The sequence below is a fragment of the Onychomys torridus genome, chromosome 11, assembly GCF_903995425.1.
Source record: "Onychomys torridus chromosome 11, mOncTor1.1, whole genome shotgun sequence".
Taxonomy (NCBI): domain Eukaryota; kingdom Metazoa; phylum Chordata; class Mammalia; order Rodentia; family Cricetidae; genus Onychomys; species Onychomys torridus.
Window position 1 is genome coordinate 34435444 of NC_050453.1, and position 22242 is coordinate 34457685.

General features: G+C 45.0%; 1 protein-coding gene across 1 annotated transcript in view; it reads right to left on the reverse strand.

Annotated features, from left to right (window-relative positions):
• Positions 1-3173: 3173 nt before the first annotated feature.
• Positions 3174-22242, reverse strand: part of Kiaa0040 (KIAA0040 ortholog) — a 37122-nt gene continuing 18053 nt past the window's right edge. The window contains exon 2 of the mRNA XM_036202439.1: positions 3174-6237. Coding sequence (XP_036058332.1) covers positions 5808-6107 — 300 coding nt within the window. The 5' untranslated portion in view covers positions 6108-6237 and the 3' untranslated portion in view covers positions 3174-5807. The remainder of the gene's footprint in view (positions 6238-22242) is intronic.

Sequence of the window (22242 nt, forward strand, 5' to 3'; positions counted from 1 at the left end):
TGCTTTGTAGACCAGGCTGGCCTTGAACTCACAGAGATCCTCCTGGCCCTGCCTCCCCAGTGCTGGGATTAAAGGCATGTGCCACCACTGCCTGGCCAGCTTTTTAATTTTTAAAATGATTTGTTTTAGACTTAATTACTTTATTTTGTGTGCACACGTATTTTGTCTTCATATATGTAAATGCACCAGTACATGCCTGGTACCTACAGAAGCCAGAAGAGAAGACTGGATGCCCTGAAACTGAAGTTACAGATGGTTGTGAGCTGCCATGTGGCGCTGGGAGCCAAACCTGGGGCTTCTGCAAGAGCAGCAAGTGTTCTTGACCCTCGAGCCGTCTCTCCAGCCCAGTATTGTAAGTTGAAAGAAAAATAAATCAATATAGTTTTTTGTTTTGGCTAGTAAAGAGCATTAGGTTTAGTTAGGGGAGGCCAAGGAGGTGGGGCTTGCTGTGGAACACATGAAAAGGACATTTGGAGATTTACAGACTTTATGACCAGACCCATAAAGCTCCTGGACAATGACTGTGCTCTCCATTCTGAGCCTGGGTATGCTGGCTTCTTTTCTTGGGGTCTCATTTTCCTTATTTATGAAGCAGGAATCAAATGGGACTGTGAATGCCCCTTACATGCTACAAGACCCTGTGGAGTGGTAGGTGGGGCATTTGGATCTTAAGGCTTTGTTTTGTCATCCCAAACTTTTGGCTCTTCATATAGAACTAGCCAGTTCCAAGGCTGGTTTGTTTTCTTCCTTCCTTCCTTCCTTCCTTCCTTCCTTCCTTCCTTCCTTCCTTCCTTCCTTCCTTCCCTCCTTCCCTCCTTCCTTCCTTCCTTCCTTCCTTCCTTCCTTCCTTCCTTCCTTCTTCTTCTTCTTCTTCTTCTTCTTCTTCTTCTTCTTTTTTTTTTTTTTTTAGTTTTTTGAGACAGGGTTTCTCTGTGTAGCTTTGCACCTTTCTTGGAACTCGCTTTGTAGACCCAAGTTTGGTTTTCAATGAATGGTCAACAGGATGATGAATGGAAGGGAAAGGGGAGTGAAAGCCAAGGGCATAATTTGATTCTCTCCTCCGGAGGTTTGATTTCTAAACCACAAACCATGTTTTTCCTTCTAGTCACATTAACAATGCTTAACTTGAGCACTTTCCATAAGCCAGGCCCTGTGCTAAATGTTTTATGTGCATTTTTCTGTTTAATTTTTGAAGATGAGTCTTAATAGGGAGGTTACAGCACACAGTAAAAACTTGTGTGGGCATCAGGATCTGGACCATCCTAGTCTTGAGTCCTAGCCCACGATGCCCAGGGACTCTCATCCTTTCTACCAGTCACAGCCTCCCTTCTCAGTTCACCCCAGTACAACTCTTTGTTAGCCTGACCTGATACCAGCATTGGTGTGTGGGTCCCTCTGGGACAGCAAGGAACATTATAGTGGTCTGTTTCTTTAGGCAGGTTGTGATCCCTCAGGACAGATTCTCATAACTGGGGAACAGTGGACACAGTAAAAGCTAAAATACTTTCATGTGTATGCCCTACCATTACTGAATATAGTGATACTTGTCCCTATGGAAATCTGAAAACATCTCAATAAGTTGAACCTATGGCAGAGACAGTAAGATGTTCAAAGGGATTTTGTTGTTGTTGTTGTTCAGTTTTGTTTGCCTGTGACTTTGAATTCTAGAGGAATCCTAAGGCCAAAGGGCAAGCAGCTAGCAGAGTACTCCAGTGAGCTGAGGATGCTAATGGATGATTGCATTGTGCAACTCCATCTTCTCACCTGGAGTATGGGTGGGCCTGGGCAGGTGGAGCTGAGGGGCCTGGGAGGTAAGCTGTGGCCCTCTGGGCAGCCCCTCCTCTGCACTGGAAAGTTTTGCAATGTCCTGGAGGAATGTCTATCAGGCTGACTCAAGACTCTGCTCCCTGGTTGTCATGGGTGTGTGGAGATAGGGGAAGGAGCTCACGAATCAACCGACACTGTGAAAGAGCCTGCCTTGAGCAAGACAGCAAACACGCAGCTGTGCTGTGTGTCTTCCTTTTTAAGCTGGCATTAAGATAGCACAGCTGTTCACAAACATTTGACTACTCTTCCCACAAGATGCTAGCCCCATGCCGTTGGGGATGGTGTTCCTAGCCATGGGGTGGCTATTGAGCACTTGAAATATGACAGGCATAATTGAGCTCTGGACTTTGATTTACTTTTAGTGAACTAAGCCACATGTGGCTGGTGGTAGCAGACTGGGCAGTGTTGGTAGAGAACATTCCCACTATCTTGGTTCTGTTGGCCAGCACTCTAGGTGGCTCCTACTTTAATGACAAGTTAAGCATGGTTGAGAGAAGATCAGGAGCATCTAGATCACTTCATTTCTTAACTAGTGCAAAGTTGTGGTTAGGGGTCCTTGATCCTTAGTTTCCCAGCACCAGATTAACCCAGAGGTCCTAATTTTTTTTTTTTTTTTAAGATCTTTAATATTTCTTCCTTTTCCTACTAGAAGACACTGGTTGACCTCACTGGAGAAATGTTTTCTAAGTGTCTCCAGGGAATATCAGTATGTTTTTCTGCAGCCATCATGGCCCAATTCAGTCTCCAAGGTTGCTGCTTTGCACAGAGGGAGAGATGCTGCATTCCTGGTCCTTGGATCTGAGATCCTAGGAGAGCATTGACCAGTCAGGGGAAATCTCTCCATCTGTCATTTCTGAGTGAGAATAATATCTCAGAGATATGACCGCAAGGAACTCACTCCAACATGCAAGGAGGATTTCTGTTTCAAAATATTTACTTCAATAAACTTTACATGTTTGAATTTTACATGAAGAGCCACTGACAAATACTGTACAACTTTGATCATTTATATATTCTTCTTGAAAAAGTGATTGTCCTTTCTTTACATTTTCCTGATCTTTTTCCTCCTCCCAGGAACTCAAGAGAATCCACTGAACAATGGATTAAGACCCCTCTGACTGTAGCTGAGTGTGATCAAGGTAGACCAGAAGTCCAGGATGGGGGGACCCCCCCTCCCCAAGCCTGTGCCAGTTTAGAACGCCTCTTCTTTATGAAAAATTTTAAGAGATTTATTTTATGTGTATGAGTGTTTTGCCTGCATGTATACATGTGCACCATGTGCTTGCCTGGCACCAGGATCTTCTACAAGAGCAGTGGATGCTCTTGAGTACTGAGCCATCCCTCCAGCCCCCCTGAAGTCTTTTATGTTCTCCATTAATTTACCCTGAGCACCCTGCCCCCACCCCTTGGCTGTATCTGCGGCAGCTCTGGGATAGACTGTGAGGGGGAGAAAGGGGAGCGTCATGGAGTGAGCGAGCTGGCATGATGCAGGGAGAGGAAGCAGTAAGAGAAGAACCGAAAAGCCTGAAGCAGGGATACAGGACACCAGGGTTTGCTTTGGACTGCTGCTCCCCAGCATCCACGTGAGGGCCTATCACACCCCAGGCTCTGCCCTATCCTAGGTGTTCTAGAAAGGCTGTCAGAGATGTTATGATGGGAAGGGGTCAGGAAGCAGTGATCCAATCAGGCTTGGGACTCCTGGGTTCCAGGGAATGGAAGCAGCTGAGAATTGACTCTCTGGGTGTTTCGTGACAGGAACTGGCTCACGTCCATTCACTTAGAACACGGTAGATACACTGTGCCTGGAGACAGAGGCCTTGTTATGGTGTCAGCGACAACTGACTGCTGTCTTAATTCAAACTGGCAGCCAGTTGTCACGGAAACCATGTTATTGGTGTGGTCCCTGATCCTAGTGATCCATTCTTGCAGACTGTTATCTGACATCTCATCTCTGCTGTCTGGCTCCACCTCTACCCCAAGTCTTTTGTCTTAGGGTGACCGAGAGCAAGAGGTGGGAAGGGCATCTGGTGGGTAGCAATTGGCAGAGAGGGGCATGTGGAATGGGGAGAAGCCTGGCCATCCTGTGACATGTGAAGACTAGTCAGGGGCACCACAGCAAGCTCCCCGTGTGACAAAGGGGCAAAGATTCAGGAAGTGCTGCTCTGGTCAGAGGCCTATGGATGGAAGGCCGTTTGCCTAGTGACATTGGGGGTTTTGGAGGATGACAGAGTGAATATGACTACTCTGTCTGTTAGAAGACCCAGGTGTGAGAGTCACCCCTAGAGAGCCCCCCTCTGATGGCGTGGAGTAGAATCATGAGCACCAGGTAGCCCAAGTGAGCAAGCCTATCTCAGCTTCCATTCAGTCTCATCATATTCAGGGATTGTTCTTGCTACTGTAATGTCATAATTTGGCTATGCCATTAATTAGACAGTGATTTGCCACTTTCTAGAATGGTCTCCATGGGGGGAAATATTGAAATAGCTCCCCAGTAGATGTGTAAGTGGAGTACGATCCACTTCCAAGTCGGGAATTCTCTGCCTTTATAACATGGCGACAGTATAATCAAAACACCAAGCAGTTCATTCTCTTAGCTGTAGCCTGGAGAGGAATGGCTCTCCCCTACTCAGAACAGATCTTATGGGCATGTCCTCAGGTACCACAGGGCACATATGTCAATACAACCCTGGTCTCCATACCTAGCTTCATCTTTTGTAGCAGTTAGTGGGGGTATCTTAAAAGAACTAGTCACTTGTGGGGGAACCATGAGGTATTACAAGTTTATTCCTAACATCATTGTACATCATCCATTGTTATGAGTACCTACTGTGTACAAGATACTTGCCTGAGCATCAACATAAATAACAATGAACAACTTTACAGTTTAATCGTTCATTTAAACCATGGCTTCTATATCCCACCTCCAACACACCATGCACTGCTACAAGCACAGGGGAATTGCTTCCTGGGTGTGTGCTGCCTTTGAGACTGGACGTGTGATAACCTTACATCTTTCCTTTCAGAAAAACCTTCATCCACATAGAACATAGCTAGCTTATGTGGGGCATCTCCTTACCTTTTCTGTCTGTGTCTATTTTGCATGGGCACGTAACTGCAGCCCATGGAAGAGATCACACAAGTTTCCATACCTTTCTAGTAGTCACTGCCAAGAGCTGTTCATCGCTGCTTAGAAGAGGGCACCTTGCTGAGTAGTTATGGGGCAATGTCCCCAAGAGGTCTTGGACCACATTAAACACCTGCCAGTGGTAATGAGGACCTTGTCGTGAGTTGCAAGCAAAGAGCTTTGAATGAATTTGGAACCATACTTTAAACTTTTCAGTATAGGTAGAAGTTCAGAAGCATATAGGAGCCACTATATATGTCTGTATCAGGCTCCTGGAATGTCCAAATGTATTCCCGGTAGAATACTATGTAGGTATAGGAAGAGGAAAGCACCCATTTCCAACCTGCATGGCATATAGACAGTGCATAGAGCCGTGTATGGCTATTTAATTGTGCATATGTGCCTAAATCTGAACATATCTTCCCAAAAGACATTTCTGCAAGTATATACATTTGCGCAAAGTACATATTAAATGGCCACATGACAAACAGAATATACTGTTCCATGTACCTGTTGTCCAAATATACATACATACAATGGCCATGTGCATATACTCGGACTCCATCTAAAGTGCATGTATACATACATGTTTTCTGTGCTTTTGTGATGGAGTATATCAGAGACAGTGTAATACATGCTTGGGACTACAACACAGAACACTGTTATTGGACACGTAGCTGCCAAGACAGTGTAAGAATTGTCCATACGCTCCCATCCAATGGGGTGCTCAGTCTGACATTTGTTCCTTGGTTGAAGTAATCTGTAGGCATGAGTGCATCACTGTTAAGGCTCCTCCCGAGTCTCTGTGGTTGGAAGGAGGCTGGGTGCAAAGAGGAGGACACTCAGCTTCCCATCACTAGATAGGCAGTGATGGCCGCTTCTCCATCTGGAGGAGCTTGGGCTGAGCAGAGATCCAGAGGTCTTCATCCTTTTTCTTTTTCTTCTTCTTTTTCTTCTTCTTGTTTGGGTCTGGCTGTTGGCCGCTCTTGGGTGGCCGGCTGCAGCAGCAATGGCAGCAGATGAAGAGGAGTGTAAGAACCACCACTAAGGGCAGCCCCAGGAGGACAGCCAGGCAGACAGTGTTGAAGACGCCCCTCTCATGTCTGGTCCGGATGGTTTCCCAGATAGAGTTGAAGAGGGAACTGTTTCTCTCCATGGTGCTGGGCTAGTGCTGGGCCAGAGGATCCCAACTACCTAACAAGCCCCTGACTCCACAGAACACAGTGCTGGCCACTTGTAATTGATTCCTCTTTTGGCTTCGGGTTTGGGCATGCCACCAGGAGCACCTGGAGAGAGTAAAACAGACAATTCAAGAGAAATGCAGAGGAATGGTCCACCGTTTTCATAGTGTCAGTGGCTTTATGCTTGGAAAGGAGAAGGAATCAACAGTTTTCAGAGTTTATTGAAATTGTATTAAGACTCAATAAACAAAGTGCATGTAATAAGTCAATAACCATTAACCCGTTCTCATAATGTACACACATGCTATTGGGCTTAGGATAAAAGAATTAATATTGCTGGGTGGTGGTGGCTCACGCCTGTAATCCCAGCACTCGGGAGGCAGAGGCAGGTGGATCTCTGTGAGTTTGAGGCCAGCCTGGTCTACAAAGCGAGTTCCAGGATAGCCTCCAAAGCTACAGAGAAACCCTGTCTTGAAAAAAACCAAAAAAAAAAAAAAAAAAAGAATATTATATTAGACCTGGTACACACTAGGTGCTCAGCAGTTGTTGGATAAATTAGTCAGTGTGTATACCATGTACTTTCTGGTTAATTCTTGCCCTATGCCCTCTAAAGTGACAAGCCTCAATCTTTTTTCAACTGTTGTTCACCTGGCAGGTGATGAACATGTATTTCCCATAAGATAGCCTTGTGTGTAACTCCCTAGGAACACAGCTTATTTTTTTAGATGCTCCCTAAAGCTTAAACACACAATGAGATTTCCTCTACCAGGCTAAGAGTTCATCAGTCCTCATCTTGCCACATCCCTGACACCCTGGGTGCTTGCTCCATTTTCCACTCCCTGTCTCTCCTTCTCCTTACACCGCACTCCTGTATCTGGTTCTCTCTGCTTTCTACCCTCTCCCTCTTTCTCACCCACTTGTTACTTCCAAGCAACCCTTCTCAATCTCCTCCCTACCTGTTCCTTTTTCTGTTCACAGAGAGAAGCCTAATAGCCCCTGAGAACTGATGTTTGGGAAGGACCATCCTCTTATTCTTGGACAAGTAGATTCCCTTTCTTCACGTCTCTACGTCCCCACACATATCTTAGGGAGCAGCTCTCAGGTGTAGAGTCTCAGAGGGTCCCATGGATTCTGGAATCCACAGGTTCCTGTGTTCAGAGGTGACTTTGGGAACAGACATGATTCAGAGAAATTGAGGAGACCCCTTGCTGTATAACACATTACCCTGGGCTTGAATATCAACATTAACTGACTTTCGGGCTGGAAACTTCTGTCTAGTTCTTTCACTTAAGGATGACAGATGTGAGTGAGGTCTGAAGTAGTGAAGAAGATGTCTGAGGCTACATGGAGTTGTAGGGAACGTCCAGAGCTTTGGATAATGAACCCAGCACCCTCCCAAGGATGTTGACAAGCAGAGGATGATAATGATGTGAATTGTACAGCATTTTACCCGGCACTTTGCTGACCAACATGGTTTCCACATGTCAGCCACTATAGGCTTAAACTTATAATCATCCAGCCATAGACTCCTGAGTGGTTGGGGCATGTTGTCTTTCAAGTGAGTAGTAGGATGGTTCTGCGACTATGGACAGGTATACCAGGAGGCCTGTGTGTATCCTGAGATCCAAATTTCAGGTTATTTCAGGTTTGGTTCTGCTGTCTGGAGGCTAAAGATATGCTCCACACACAGTGGTAGGTTATAAGGTGCCCTGGAGGTTGTCCTAAAGGAGGTTTAATTCCTTGGATAACATGCTTTATAATTGTCCCATATACTCAGGGGCCATATGCCCATTTCAGCTCCACCTGGCCTGGTCTGCTGACATTTGGCCTCAACCCAAGTGGTATTATTTGCACAGTTTTTGCAGTTGCACAGATTGGCACCTATTACTGTACCCCATGGCCCACAGGAACCAAAGTAATGCTATAAAAGTACAACAATGAATTTAGCCTGTTTTCAAAGCACTTATTACATGCCAGGCATTGTTCTAGGCACATTCTACCCATTAATTCACTTCACACTCACTGACTCATTATTACCTTATGCAGCAGATGTGATCATTCTCCATCCTTCAGCTAGAGATGGAGGCACAAGTCACAAGATACATGAGTGGCAGAGCTGGACTTACTCATTCTGGGAAGTTTGGCTCCTGATCTCCAAAAAGTGAACTATTCACAGGCATTGCTCTGGGCTTCCTAGTCCTTTGTATGGAATTAACCCATTTTTGGCAAGCAGCCCAGGATTTGTAGAATCTTAGAATCCTTGGCTATTCCTCAGACTGACTTAAGCATTTATCCCATTCTACTGTCTGCAAAGAGATTGATTTCTCAGTGTGAGACACTTCCCCAAAGCACAAAGAGACCCAGAACAAAAACCAACTCCTTCCTAAGTGTAGGTTTACAGAAAGTGTAAGCCCACAATAAAATTCACTATGCAACCAAGTAAAAAGTACTCTAGAAAGCCATGTCCTTTCACTGAGGCATTGCCTGAGCCCCTGAGAGGGCTGGAGACACCCCATGATGTGGGTCTGCCAATACACCATTTCATTCCAAGATTCCAGGCTCCCTGGAGAGAAAAGCATCCACCGATGCAGCCATAACTCCCGCCAGCCACACACATACATACACACACACACCATAACGCCACAGGCGCCCCCCCCCTCCGCCACACACACATAAGCCATAGCTCCGTAGGTACCACCTAGCCACACCACGACAAGCCATAACTCCACAGCCCCCCAGCCACCCACACATAAGCCATAACTCCACAGAACCCCAATACCCCCAGCCATACACACATATAAGCCATAAATTCTACAGGACCAACTGCCCACTAGCAACACACACAAAAGCCATAACTCCATAGGACCCCCCAACCACACACATACACACCCTAATTCCACAGCCCCCCTACACACACACACACACACACACACACACACACACACACACACCCTAACTCCACAGTGCCCCTCCTGCCACACACACACACACACACAAGCCATAACTCCACAGCACCCCTAGCCTCCCCCCACATAAGCCATAACTCCACAGCACCCCCAAGCCCCTTACACCCATAACCCATAATGCCACAGCCCCCTGCCCTCCCCACAGAAGCTATAACTCCACACACACCCCCACTCCTGCCATACACACACTAAGGATTTCTTCTCCTAATTTCCATTATATTTTTCCCATGGCCCTTTGCTTTGCATCAGTCTTGTATACCCAGTATTTTTTGGTTCATCTAAAGCAGTGGTTCTCAACCTTCCTAATGCTGAGACCCTCTAATACAGTTCCTCACGGTGTGGCAACCCCCTCAACCATAAAATTATTTTGTTGATACGTCATAACTGTAATTTGCTATTATTATAAACCACAATCTAACATCTGATATCAGATATGGGACTCCCAAGGGGTCTCAACCCACAGGCTGAGAACTACTGACTTAGAGCAAGTGTTCTGTTCTGTTGTGGGAGGATTTAGCTAGTCTCCTTTCACTTGATCCCACACATAGCCATCCTGGGACCAAGGGCTCTTTGCATAGTATCTGTGATTCTCATTCAGTGACACCAAGACCACACTTCCTCATAACCATTGGGTGGCGCTGGACTCTGCAAGGAGCAGGGCATCAGAGAGAAGAAAGGTCCTGAGCCATGGAGAATACTAGGGCAGTCTGCAGCCACTTACAGATTCTCTCAAAGATAAATAAGATTTTTAATAGAGAACTTTGGACACAAAGGACATTTAAACATCTCAGGCAGAGAGCAATGTCTAGAACATGAACGGAAGAACAAACTGCTGTCCAATGAGTCTGAAGCTCAGCGTAGGAGAGGAGGAGACCGGAAGAGGAGGGAGAAGGGCGAGCGGTGGCTGGGGCAGAGAACTGGTCTCAAGTTGAGCTTTGTAGCAGTCACTGAGATCGGAGCTGACATTTGGGAAAAGATCACAGATCTGAAAAGCTCTCTAAAACATTGTAAGAGAGCCCTTTATCCATTTCCCAAACATTTATTGGACATTTGATTTGTACCAGAGTCTGTGCTGGGCATAGTAGATTCAGCAGTGAATGACAAAGTTAGGGTTTCTGACACCAGCTTTTAGAGCCCAGGGCAATTATTATTATTGAAGGATTGTGACATAAAAGACAAATATAATAAGCAAATTCCAACTTAGATTGCTTAGTTGGCTGAAATAGAAGCACGCATTTGAATGATGTGTTTATCTCAACGTCCCAGACTCTCCTATGCCTCACCTTTGTCTTAAACATGTCCATCCCAGGGCACCTAAAATAGCCTTTGAATAAATAGATTTCTTTTCAACTAAAGCTAAGTCAATAATTCACTTCTGCATTCTTAGAGGTACTTGTGAGAGTCAGCTCTCCACACCGGCAGAGAGAGTACTCATTAACATTTGGGAACCCAGTCTGGGGAAAATTGGATTAAAAGGTATTCTTTATATTTTTTAATCTAAGAATTCTTGTCTAGGCTCCCCAGGTTACTTGCTGAGCACTGTTAATCTATAACATTTCATTTAGTATTTATGAGCTTTGTGCCATTAGCATTTTCAGGAAAACAAACGTCTCCTCAGTGGGATGAATGAAAAGTTAGGGCTTCTGTGGGACAGTATGCAAAAGAAGTCACACATTGGGCCGAATGTGCTCTGGAAGAGCCTATCGGTTTGTTACTTTCAAGTATCACTGACATAGAAATGTCATTCATCCATTCTTGTAACATGAACAATGGGTGCCAATCAGTCTTCATGTGTGTGCTTGTGGGGTGGGTTTGAAAGAGGGAGAGAATGGGGGAAGTTTCCTTCAGTTCCCTAGAAACAAAGTATTATTAATCTCTACACCCCTCTGTAGTGTCTGGCCAGGGAAAGAGTCATTCGTGCATCGGTGTTTCCCCGCAAGCTTCTTTCTGCCTGAGTATGAGGAGATGGAGGGGAAGTGGTATTAGAGTCAGAAGATCTAGGTTTGAGCCTCAGATTAACTTGTATGACCATGGCAAGTTATTGAACCTTGTAGTGGGTAGCCATCCCAGCCTTGGCCTGGAAGTTCCAACCCACATTGAGGCTTTGGTAATGGTCATGCCCATAAGGCGGGGCTGAGGGAGGAAGCAGAAGACCCAGGATCGAGAGGAGAGGTCTCTCTTGATTCCAGGACCCTGGACACTGGAGGCAGACCGAGCAGAGTTCTCCAGAGAACACTGCCAGACTGCGCCATACCTTTCCCAGACCCTGCAACCTATCCCTTCATTTGTAAGCTACCCCACAAAATAAACCTCCTTTTAACTACGTGGAGTGGCCTTAATAATTTCACCAATAGAACCTCAACTACAAAATGAAGCTAATAAGCATATCTCCGATGCTGTGAGGTTCCAAACATCCCAGCCTATGTCATGCATTTTGTGAACTGTAAGATATAAAAACATGATCCATAAAACTGCAGGTGATCTCTAATAACAACAGGGTAATTCCAGCTTTGAGCTCTGGCTTCCCATCACCTTAGGCCCAGTCCTCATTGTTAAAGAGGCACTGCCCCAAAAGCTGGTTCTCACGGAGGAAGTTTTGACTTCAGTTCCAGCTCAGGGACCTCTGGACCCCATGTCTGAAGTCTTCAGCAATAGGGACTTACTTTCCACCTCTGGGAAGTAACCAAGGGCAACAGCAATGGGCTGTATGTGTTGTAGATTTACTTATTTATTATGTATACAGAAGAAGGCATCAGATCTCATTACAGATGGTTGTGAGCCAACATGTGGTTGCTGGGAATTGAACTCAGGACCTCTGGAAGAGCAACCAGTGCTCTTAACCTCTGAGCCATCTCTCCAGCCCCCAAAGAGGGCTTTTAATACCTGGTATTGGGGTTTTTGTTAGGTGGTCTTTGGCTTTTGGAGGGAACATTGTCAACCCAGATGGGAAAATTTCATTTAAACTATATGTGCATATTTATATACAGCCATGTATATTATAGGTTTTTTTATTTTTTGGTAGATTGTTACTAGTATGATTCCTTATGACTTTTTCAGACATTGTTACTGTTATGTTACCCTCCTTCTATATTCATCTCCCTACTCTTTCCTAATTAGTGCTCCCTCCATTTTTCTCATTTTCACCATCAGATTATTTGTATCTTAATATCTCCCTCTTTATTGCTCCCACACTCCCACCCCAGAAATGGTCCCTTTTAACTTTCCTGGTTTCTGTAGTTACTCTGGGCTATGTACTCACATCTGAAGACTTGGAGCCAGGGGCCCCAGATGAGAGAGAACATGTGGCATTTGTCTCTCTGTGTCTGGGTTGCCCCACTCAATATGATCTTTTCCAGTTCCATCCATTACCTGTAAAGTTCATGATTTAGTTTTTCTCAACAGCTGAGTAGTTTTCCATGTGCACCACAGCACCAGAAGATGCTTCCAAAGGAGGGAGGCATCCCAACCAACTGCCTTACCCAGCTATGCCACCTATGAACCACATGACGATCGGCACGGCACAATAAGTATACGGGGGGTGTAGTAGTGGCATGCATAGCTTGGTGGTAACCAACAGTTTCCTAAATTGGACTTAAGACCCAACCAACAAGAGGGAAACCATGCCTGGTACTGGGAACCTAGCTAACTACCCAAGGCTAGTGAAGTCATTCATGTATCTTGAAGAACCCATCACTTCTACTTTATTAAAACCAGCATAATCCCCAACAGAAGAGTTAATGACCTCATATCCTCAGGTGTGATGATAAACAGTGCACAGGCAAGTTGACGTGAATGGGCTGTCAGGATCTGGAAGGCTCCTGAAAAGGGAGTCCAAAGGATGCTATGTCCTCTTAAACAAAGGAATTTTTCTTTCTCCAGAAAACATCCGCTCCTGATAAGATGAACACACCAGTGACCTTTGGTAATTGTCAGTTTGAGACTGCGGGGGAACTGACTAAAGCCTGGTGGCAAGGCATAGGCTGGCAGATGCCAGTCATTCTCCTTCAGCCTCACCTACGAGCTCCACAGTCCTCTGAATGTCAGCAGGTTTCCCTCAGATGACCGTTCTTTCCCTGTCTCTGGATGCCTGCGTCTAGGATTAAAGCCATAGAGCTGCAGGCTGGCCGCAAGCAGGCAGCCTTTCATGAAGCCCCTTTCACTTGGCAGGGTTAGGGCCTTCGTTTTGTAATTTTTGAATTATAATTACATCATTGCCCCCTTCCCTTTCTTCCCTCCAAACTCTCCCATGTCCTCCTCCTTGCCCATTTTCAAATTCATGGCCTCATTTTTCATTGATTTTTTTTTTACATAATACACAAATATATAATAAGTAAATACAACCTGCTCAGTCTGTAGAACAGTGGATCTTAACCTTCCTAATGCTGCAACACTTTAATACAGTTCCTCAGATTGGTGACCCCAACCATAAAATTAATTTCATTGCTTGTTTATAATTGTGATTTTGCTACTCTTAAAATTTATAATGTAAATATCTGTGTTTTCCAATAGTCTTAGGTGACCCCTATGAAAGTGTTGTTTGACCCAAAGGGTCACGACCTACAGGTTGAGAACCTTGATGAATATTATCTGTATGTACGTTTTCAGGGCTGACCATTTGGTATTGGATAGCTAATTGGTGTGCTCTTTTTTGGGGGGAAGACTGTCTCTCCTGCTCTTAGAATTTCTTAGTTGTTTGTAGCTCCTTATGTAGAGTTGAGGCCTCATGGGCTTTCTCCATCCACTTTAGTATGTCTATTATTATTTTCCTTATTCAGCTCATTTTTGGGCAGTCATGTTGGTGAGACTTCATGTGTGCAGCTTCTGACATTTGTAAAGACACACTCTCACAACACCCCCCCCGCCATCCTCTGGCTCTTACAGTCTCTTCCTATCTCTTCTTCCAAATGATCCCTGAGCATTAGGATGGGAGTTGTAGATGTGTCCATTGGAACTCTGCATTCTGATTGGTTGTGGTTTTCAGTAATGTTCTCCCCCTGTTGCAAAGAGCAGGATTTTGTTTGTTTGATTGTTGGTTTTGTGGGAGTGAGTATGCAGGTGTGATTCATTCCTTAGTGAGGGAGAATTGAATCTCTGAGAGGCGAAAGTCGCTGCAGGGTTGTGTCCAAGGCTGTGCTCAGGCTGGTGCATGCCATGAGAGCCCTGGGTTTTAGGCAGAGCAGAATTATAATGAGTGTCTACTTCATAAAAAAAGCTGTCATGCAGGTGTGAGAAAACAGACTGGAGAGGTGGAGGTGGGGAGGCCATTCCAGTTGTTTGGAGAGAGTGGCATCAGGACAGGGAATGATAGTGGTGGAGACAGTGGGACACAAGGCCTACCTCAGATGTTTTCTAGATGTGAGGTGGAGAACTTGCAAGACACGAGGAAATGATGTTCCTGGACTCTACTTTCCTTCTAGCTCCGGTCTCCTATGAGGAGTCTGAATGGCCGTGTGTGTGTGTGTGTGTGTGTGTGTGTGTGTGTGTGTGTGTAAAAATATGTAAATATGTACATATACAAGAAGGAAGGAAGGAAGGAAGGAAGGAAGGAAGGAAAGAGGAAGGAAGAAGGAAGGAAGGAAGGAAGGAAGGAAGGAAGGAAGGAAGGAAGGAAGGAAGAATCCTATTGAGCAGTTCCTGACCCCCACCATCTCTAATACCTTATCCAACCTTGGCTGCCCAAACCTCACCCCAGTTCTCAAAACACCCACCTTACAAAATCCCTGAGGTTATGATAGCATACAGTTCACAAAGCAACCTCTTTGGCTGTGAGGGCACAGAGTGGAGCCTTAGCCAGTGTTACTGACTTTGCTGACCTGAATTGTATTTTACTGACAGCTCTTACCCTGCTAACCTGAAACATATAGGTCCCCTCTAGTGCACGGAAGAACTGTGTCGAACTAAACTCATTGGATTGTGTCAAATAATCTGCATGCAGAACATTGTATTTGTTACTGAAACCCAGTGCTAGACATTGTAAAAATAAACCTATTTCTCTAATGTAATGAACTGCTTCACAAAGCTAGTTCTAATAAAAGTTGGAGGCTTGTTCTTGCCCTAAAGCATACATATATGATATATGACTAGAAATTGACGGTTGAAAGAAAATAGATAGTTTTTCCTCCAGAATCAATGTTGCAATTATGGTTACAATTGGAACAAAAATACAAATAGATCATCAATATTGAAATGATTACAATAACCTAGAGTTCTTAAAAATGATCAATGGTTACTTTATTATAATGCACTTGCTGGATTAGAAGAGCCTTGAGATGGGCCACCAGGTGAGACTCCTTTAGTTCGTTAGTAAGAAATCTGGAGTCCATTGCTGGAGGTCAGCCATTAACAACTGCCAGAGCCAGAATCAGAACCAGTATCTCCCTCTTCTCAGCTCACCTTGCCAGGCTTTCTCCAAAGAAATCCTTAGAAATGGGCACCCAGGTGGTGTCTTGTAAAAATGCACCTAGGTGCTGCCTTTCTGGATGTGGGTCAGAAGACTTTGCAGCCCCTTTATATCCCAAGGGGCCATGGGAATGATGCTGGCCAAGGTCCTCCCCTTGTTCTGCTTACTTGTATGGCCAGGGAAGGACAGCATGAGCCAGGGACAGCGGAGATGAAGATGTCTCTGAATGAGCATAGGGTAGAACTTAACTACTGTGGGAAGCCACTGAGTGCTCCCTCCCTCTCTCCTCCCCCCACCCCTACAGTTAGCCCATCCCAACCAATACAGCTGCTGAACAGCTCATATTGATACTGCTTACAACACGTGCGATGAGTTCTATACTACTCCTTGATAGCAACTTTGACCCAAGAATGGGTCACCTCAGATATCCTGGTCTAAATTCTTCCACTCACTAAGTGTGCCACATGGCAGGTCATCCTCTCTCTCTGGGCCTCAATTTTCTCACTTGTAAAATAGAGCCGACAATCATAGAATGTTGTTAGAAATAACCATGCCAGTTGGTAGAGTGCCTCCGAGGCTAGCTAGGCAATAAATATGATGATTTGACCTCAAGCAAAAAGACTTGCTGGCTAAAATAAACAGCCTTCAGCTCACCAGCTAATGATGATTTTGTTTGCTTTTGATAATTTCAGCATGTTTCTGATGTAATAATTTTGATATGCAAGCCTCAGACTCTCTCCCCTCTCTCTAGTTTTCCTGGAACATGGAGGCTTTTTCTAAATATCTCACTCACTGTTGTTTTTCTAACCATTGATTCCAGCACTGTGAATGGACATCACTTAGAGGCAGAAACACATCTCTTCATCCTCTTCTCAGAGACCTCACCTGACCGTGTGGAGTGGTACCCAAGTTTGGTGTGTCACCTCCATGTGACACTCTCCTTTACCTCCTCTTCCTCTCCCTTTTCCCTTTTTCCAGAGTACTTAATGAGCTGCTTGTACATGGTAATTTGCATCCTAGGCACTACTGATACTAGAGAGTGAATGTGAACAAGAGAGATGTGGCTGAGCATCTTATTCTCTGCAGGGAGAAGAGCATAGACAAGTGAGCAGAGAAATAAATCCAAATGTGTCCTCATTTCTATAAAGAAAATGATTACAGTGGTCTCTGCAGAGGTGATTGGTGGGGGAGTGACAAAGATCCACTTATGCACAGAGACCTGGACAAGACCCCCCAGAAGGCAGGAACAGAAAGGTGGTAGCACATGTGAGAAAGGTAAGCATTTTCGGAGCAGGTCTTAGCAAGTGAGCTCAAGCCCTGTGGGTGGGAAGAGGAACGTTAGGAAAGGGACTTGAGATGTAGATGTGAGCTCTCTTCAAGCCCAATTCTGCCGTATTCATCCAAGTGCTCAAACTGGTCTCTAATTTTTTCTTCTTCTTCCTTTAATCTCTCTAAACTCTAAATGTGGCTTGTACCCACTGCTTAACCCTTGGTGATATGGAAATCACAACTACTTAGCACAGAGGACCAGTCTCCTGTGATCTGTTCCTCCTCCCCTTCCAGCCTCATCTTCTACCCCACCGTCATCACCAAGTTTCCAAGATCATTCCCAGCTTTCCCCACTTCATGCTCTAAGGTGTTTCAACTGCCCCATGTCTTTCCACCTCCCTGTCTCCATCCACTCCTCAGAAGGACTCCTGGTCATTCGAGCCTCCCCTTGAGGTGTGACTCCAGATCTCCTGACCCCCCACGAAATGATTGCCTTTTCTTCTGAGTTTCCACAGAGTTACCTAGCAGAGACTCGATCTCAATGCATTATAAATGCGTTTTCTTTGAAAAATTACAAGAATTCAGGAAAATGCAAAGGGTTATGGAAGTCTCAAGCACTCTTGTGTTTGCTGACTTATTTTTCATACTCACCTTTTTTAAGGCTCCTCATAGAGGGATCCTCACTCCTCTGTATGGCCTGAAGATCTAGCTTTGTGCTTATCACATAACAGGTGATAATGAACAAACCCAGCGGAAGAATGACCCCAGATAGTCTGGATTCTAACTCCAAAATGCCTTTCAAGTGCATCCTCTTCTCTGTACTTCCAAAACTAGATCATTGCCCCCTGTTAACTAGGTTCATGAAGTGGCCTCCTTACCAGTCTTTCTAGTTCTACTTTTCCCTTGCTCTGGTTTGTCCTTGCCACATGAATGGCCCATGCCACATGAACGGGCCACAGGGCCCCCATCCCTAGCTTATGCTCCCTTATGCCCCATCACATGAAGTGTAAAAGATAAATACTATATCTTATCCCACAAATTATCCCTCCTGCCTCCATCACTTGGTCCCTGTCTTCATCATACGAGCCCTGTCAACATCATCTGGTCCCTGTCTCCATTGTTCAGCCCCGTTTCTGTCTCTGACCTTGTATAGCAACCCTTTCTGCTTCATTCACTGTGTCCTATCCTGGGTTTCTCTACCTGCTCAAAAAAAAATTATCTCTTTGCTTGGCACATGTAACCTCAGAACTTGATATGAATACTTTATAACACTCAGGTCTTAGCACAGAAGAATTTCAAATTTCCTGCAATGGTACCTCGTCATCTTTGCAGTATGACTCACTTTGAAATACCTCATTTACTCTAATTCCTTCCTCCCTCTTCCTCCTCCTCTTCTTCTTTGTCTTCCTCCTCCTTCCCCTCTCTCTTTCTCTCCTTTTCTCTTCTCTTCCCTAACCACACGATTTCCTGTTCATGGAGACATACACGTTTAAAGCCTGTCTTTCTCCTCTGGAATACAAGCCACATGAGAACAGGGCCTTTGGCCTGGCTTTTTCCTTTGAATGTCCAGATTCAGGCAGGGAGCTCTATGAATGAATGAAGTTCACCCAGGGGTTCTGAAAAAGAGAGTGAGAGCCCTCCTGGACATGAGTCAATCATTCAGGTCACCGGGAGAGAGAACAGAATGGAGGGTAGAAAAGGGGAGCGTTGATCATAACTGAACTTTGAGGATAATTGCTCATCCATCTAGCACTGTCCAGTCAGGTCCTCCAGCCACAGAATTCACTGGAGAGGGAAATAACGACCATGAAAATCCCATTATCAGGAAAGCAGTTGGGAGTGGTGCATGTCTTATCAGCTTCTAAATAATCACCTACCTTCCTGGTGCTCAGTTACAAAGAGCCCATTGTAGCCAGGACTTCTAGATAACAAGGGGCCCTTCCTAATTACTATATGCTCTATTTCAGGTCCAGCAGAAAAGAAAATTAAAAAGCTCTATTTCACTTTGGGTTCAGATGAGTCAATCTCAATCAATCAAGTATTAATTAAGCCATGCTAGGACATACAGGGAGAGTCAGAGATATAGCCTCTTCTTAAAAATGATACTAGGGAAATAATTAGCAAATGACTTAGGAACAAAGGAAAGAGTTTAAAATGGGCTTTATTTGGACTTTCTTTGATTTTCTATTATGAAAAACACAGAAGCTGGAGTCTCTAGTTCCTCTATTCGTCTTTATTTCCCACTGTACTTTTTCCTTCCCTCTCTTTTCTCACCTTTGCCAGAGACCCTGGGAACAGTGCATTCCACTTGGTCCACTCCCAGGAACACTCTCTGGCAAGCATGGCTCTCTCTGATTCCTTGAGACATCTGCTGTGCTCATGTGAGCACAGCATCTCCAGCCCATAACAAGTCAGCGACTTCCTCAGATTTACCCCCCAGAGGCCATAAGGAAGATGTTTCCTAACCTTTCTTCTCCTAAGTCAGAAAATGTGTAGCCAAGGTCTTTGTCCCTTCTGCCAACATGGTAGAGAGTCTGGGAGCATTCACACCCATGCTTTGTGCTCAGCTTTTCCCTCTGGCTTACAGGGTGGGACATTTATTCATTGTGCTGCAGCATTTGGCTCCGAGTCTGACACAGAGCCTGGTGGAATGTGGACTGACATCTTCTGAGTGACTGACTAACCAGAGAACACATTTCTAGGTGAAAGGAGCATGTGCAAAGCACGTGCTACCCTTCACACAGTGGGTGCCTTAAAATTACCTTGCAGAGTGCAAAGCCTCATAGTATTCTATAACATCCTTTTAGAAACAAATCATTTCGTTCTGATCCCTGCTTGATCAGTTTCTCACTGACTTGCTTTAACAGGTGCATTGACCAGCTCCCAGGAAACCAGGGCAGCTACAGTTGGCTCTTTCTCTCTGCTAACCTGCTGCCTTTCGTGACTGTCCCTCACTCAGTCCGCCTCCCCCCCCCCAGGATTGAATTTCTGGGGTGTTTGTTTTGTATATCATTATCAGCCATTCTCTTCTTAGTTTCAGCTAGAACACTCACTTGTTTTCATTTGTCCTGGCTTCTGACTTAGATACTTCAGAAGGCCAGAGCACAGAGCAAAGGCAAAAGCACCTTCCACAAGAACAGGAAAACAGGAGATCTATTGACTCAAAGGCCACCACTTGTTGAGGTCTTGCTAAGTGTACAAATCTCTCCTCTGTGTATATGTGTGTGTGATCAAGCCTTTATATCAAGGTTGAATTAAGCACTTCAATGTAATCTTTTTTTTATCTCCACTGAGGAAACTGAGGCCATCAGAGATTTAAAAAAAAAAATCTGTCCAAGGCCATGTAGCTGCCAAAGGGCAAAATGAGGTTTTGGTCTAATCCCAAGAGAACACAGAGGTACTGCTGTAGCTTCTCTGGTATGTGATCTCCGTTCTCGGGAGACCTTTCTGTTAGGATGATGGTTTTTCACCCAGTAATCCCTTACAGCATGTGAGAACTTCCATATGTGCTACATCCTATGGAAATACCCCGATGATATTTAGATTGTGATTTGAAAGGGCTCATATTTTCAAGATTTAGTTTTATTTATGTAGATGTGTATCCACTTGCTTGTGTGCTACATACATGCAGTGCTCATAGAGGCCAGAAGAGGACATCAGATCCCTTGAACTAGGGGTCACAGGTGTTTGTGAGCCACCTGGCATAAGCTGAACTTAGGTTCTCTTCAAGAGAAGCGAGTGCTCTTAACCACTGCATCATCTCTCTATAACTGTACATCAGCAGGAGGAGCCTGGATTTGAGCCAAAGACCTCTTGATCTGCTGTCTAATGCTCTATCCTTGATGGGGCTCAAGTTTTAACAAGCCCACACATGGCAAGAGGGAAGCGCAACCCAACAACGCATATGTCAGAAGGCAATGGGCCTCCAAGGCATGAGCCTTCATGATTGGTACAATGCTCACTTGTATTCCAGGAGTTATACCCAACACACCCATGCTTTATTATGATGATGACTAATCCCTTTTCCTTTACATTTACATAAAATCCTCAGTTTTTAGGTAGTCCTAATATTGAGCTGTACTAACATCCCATGAATGCATAGTCTGTGGAGGTTTAAAAGGGCCAGAGTTCTCTCTGATCCCTGTTTCATCTAGTCCTGTTCACTACCTGGTCCCTGGAGGCGTTTAAAGCTTGCAGCCTGAATTACAAAATTCCTGGTGTAGGGACATCACACATTCTCTGTGCTACCATCTGTGTAGAGAGAGCTACCCAGCAACGGGGAAAGCAGAAACGAGGACAAAGGGCCATGCTGTCTGAGCAGTAGTTACCTTCTTGCTAGCCAAGCTTCGTCTCTGGTTAATGCGAGGAATGATAAAGATGAGGAATGATTGCGGAGCAGCTAGTACACATGCAGATATCCCTGGGCTCAGTGCAAAATGCTGGGAGAGGGGCGAGGTGCAAAGAATGTTAAGCTAGGGGTCAGAGGAACCAGGTCGAGTTCCAGGTCAGTTGCCTTCCATGTCTTTGACCTTGGACAGCATCATTTAAGCTTTCTGAATCCTTTGCTTGTCTGAGAAATGAAGTTATTTCCTGCCCTGGCTCTCCCTCATGAAGAACAGACAAGACATGTGAAAGAACACTGGGGAAGGGGGAAAAAAAATCACAATCGAAATGCCAGGGAGTGGCATTTTAAGGAACAACACAAAAATGGTGGCATTAAACCTAGAATCGGAACCCTGAGCTTTTCTTCCCAGGGGAATGCCCTGTCCCTCTGCCCTCCCACACCACTCCCACCCCCTTCAGGTCCCGTATGAATCTCAGTCATCAGGAGCTGGGTTTCCAAGGCTGAGGATCCATGAATGCACACGGACACCACTCACACTCTGTACATCCCATCAGATCACAACCTGGTCTTAGTCCTCACAAAGTCTGTAGCCATGGGTATGGTTAAAGACCTCAGTTACTCAGCTCTCATTTCCACTCTTTACAAGTGTTTGGTGAAAGTTTGGAGCCAATTTTTGTGGGTGTGGTAAAGCAGCTAGGTGAGGTTTTATTTTTGGAAGGCTCAGGCCTCTGAGGTCATCTGTGAGTTAGGAGTGGCAAGGGCGGGGTGGCACTATTTCTGTTCCATAAATAAAGGGGGAGTTCAGCTCCTGGGGGACTCCAGTCACTGCTGCTTAAGTCTTCAAATCTCATATCCTTTAGGAGGGGAGAGTGGTTTTTATTGTTTTGTTTTTAACCAAGAGGTCAACCAACCACTTCTGTGACTCAAGGCTCCTATACAGGTGACAATTAAAAAAAATAGACCTTAAACTAAAAGTTACATTTTTTTTTTAATACCAGAGAAGGTTATTCAGAGCCCTACTAACATTACTGACAGGGGGTGGATTTATTTCTCTTTCTCAGTGGTGACGGGGGAAGGCTTTACAGGCTGGAAACTAATGGTGTGGCAAAAATATACAATTATGCGACTTG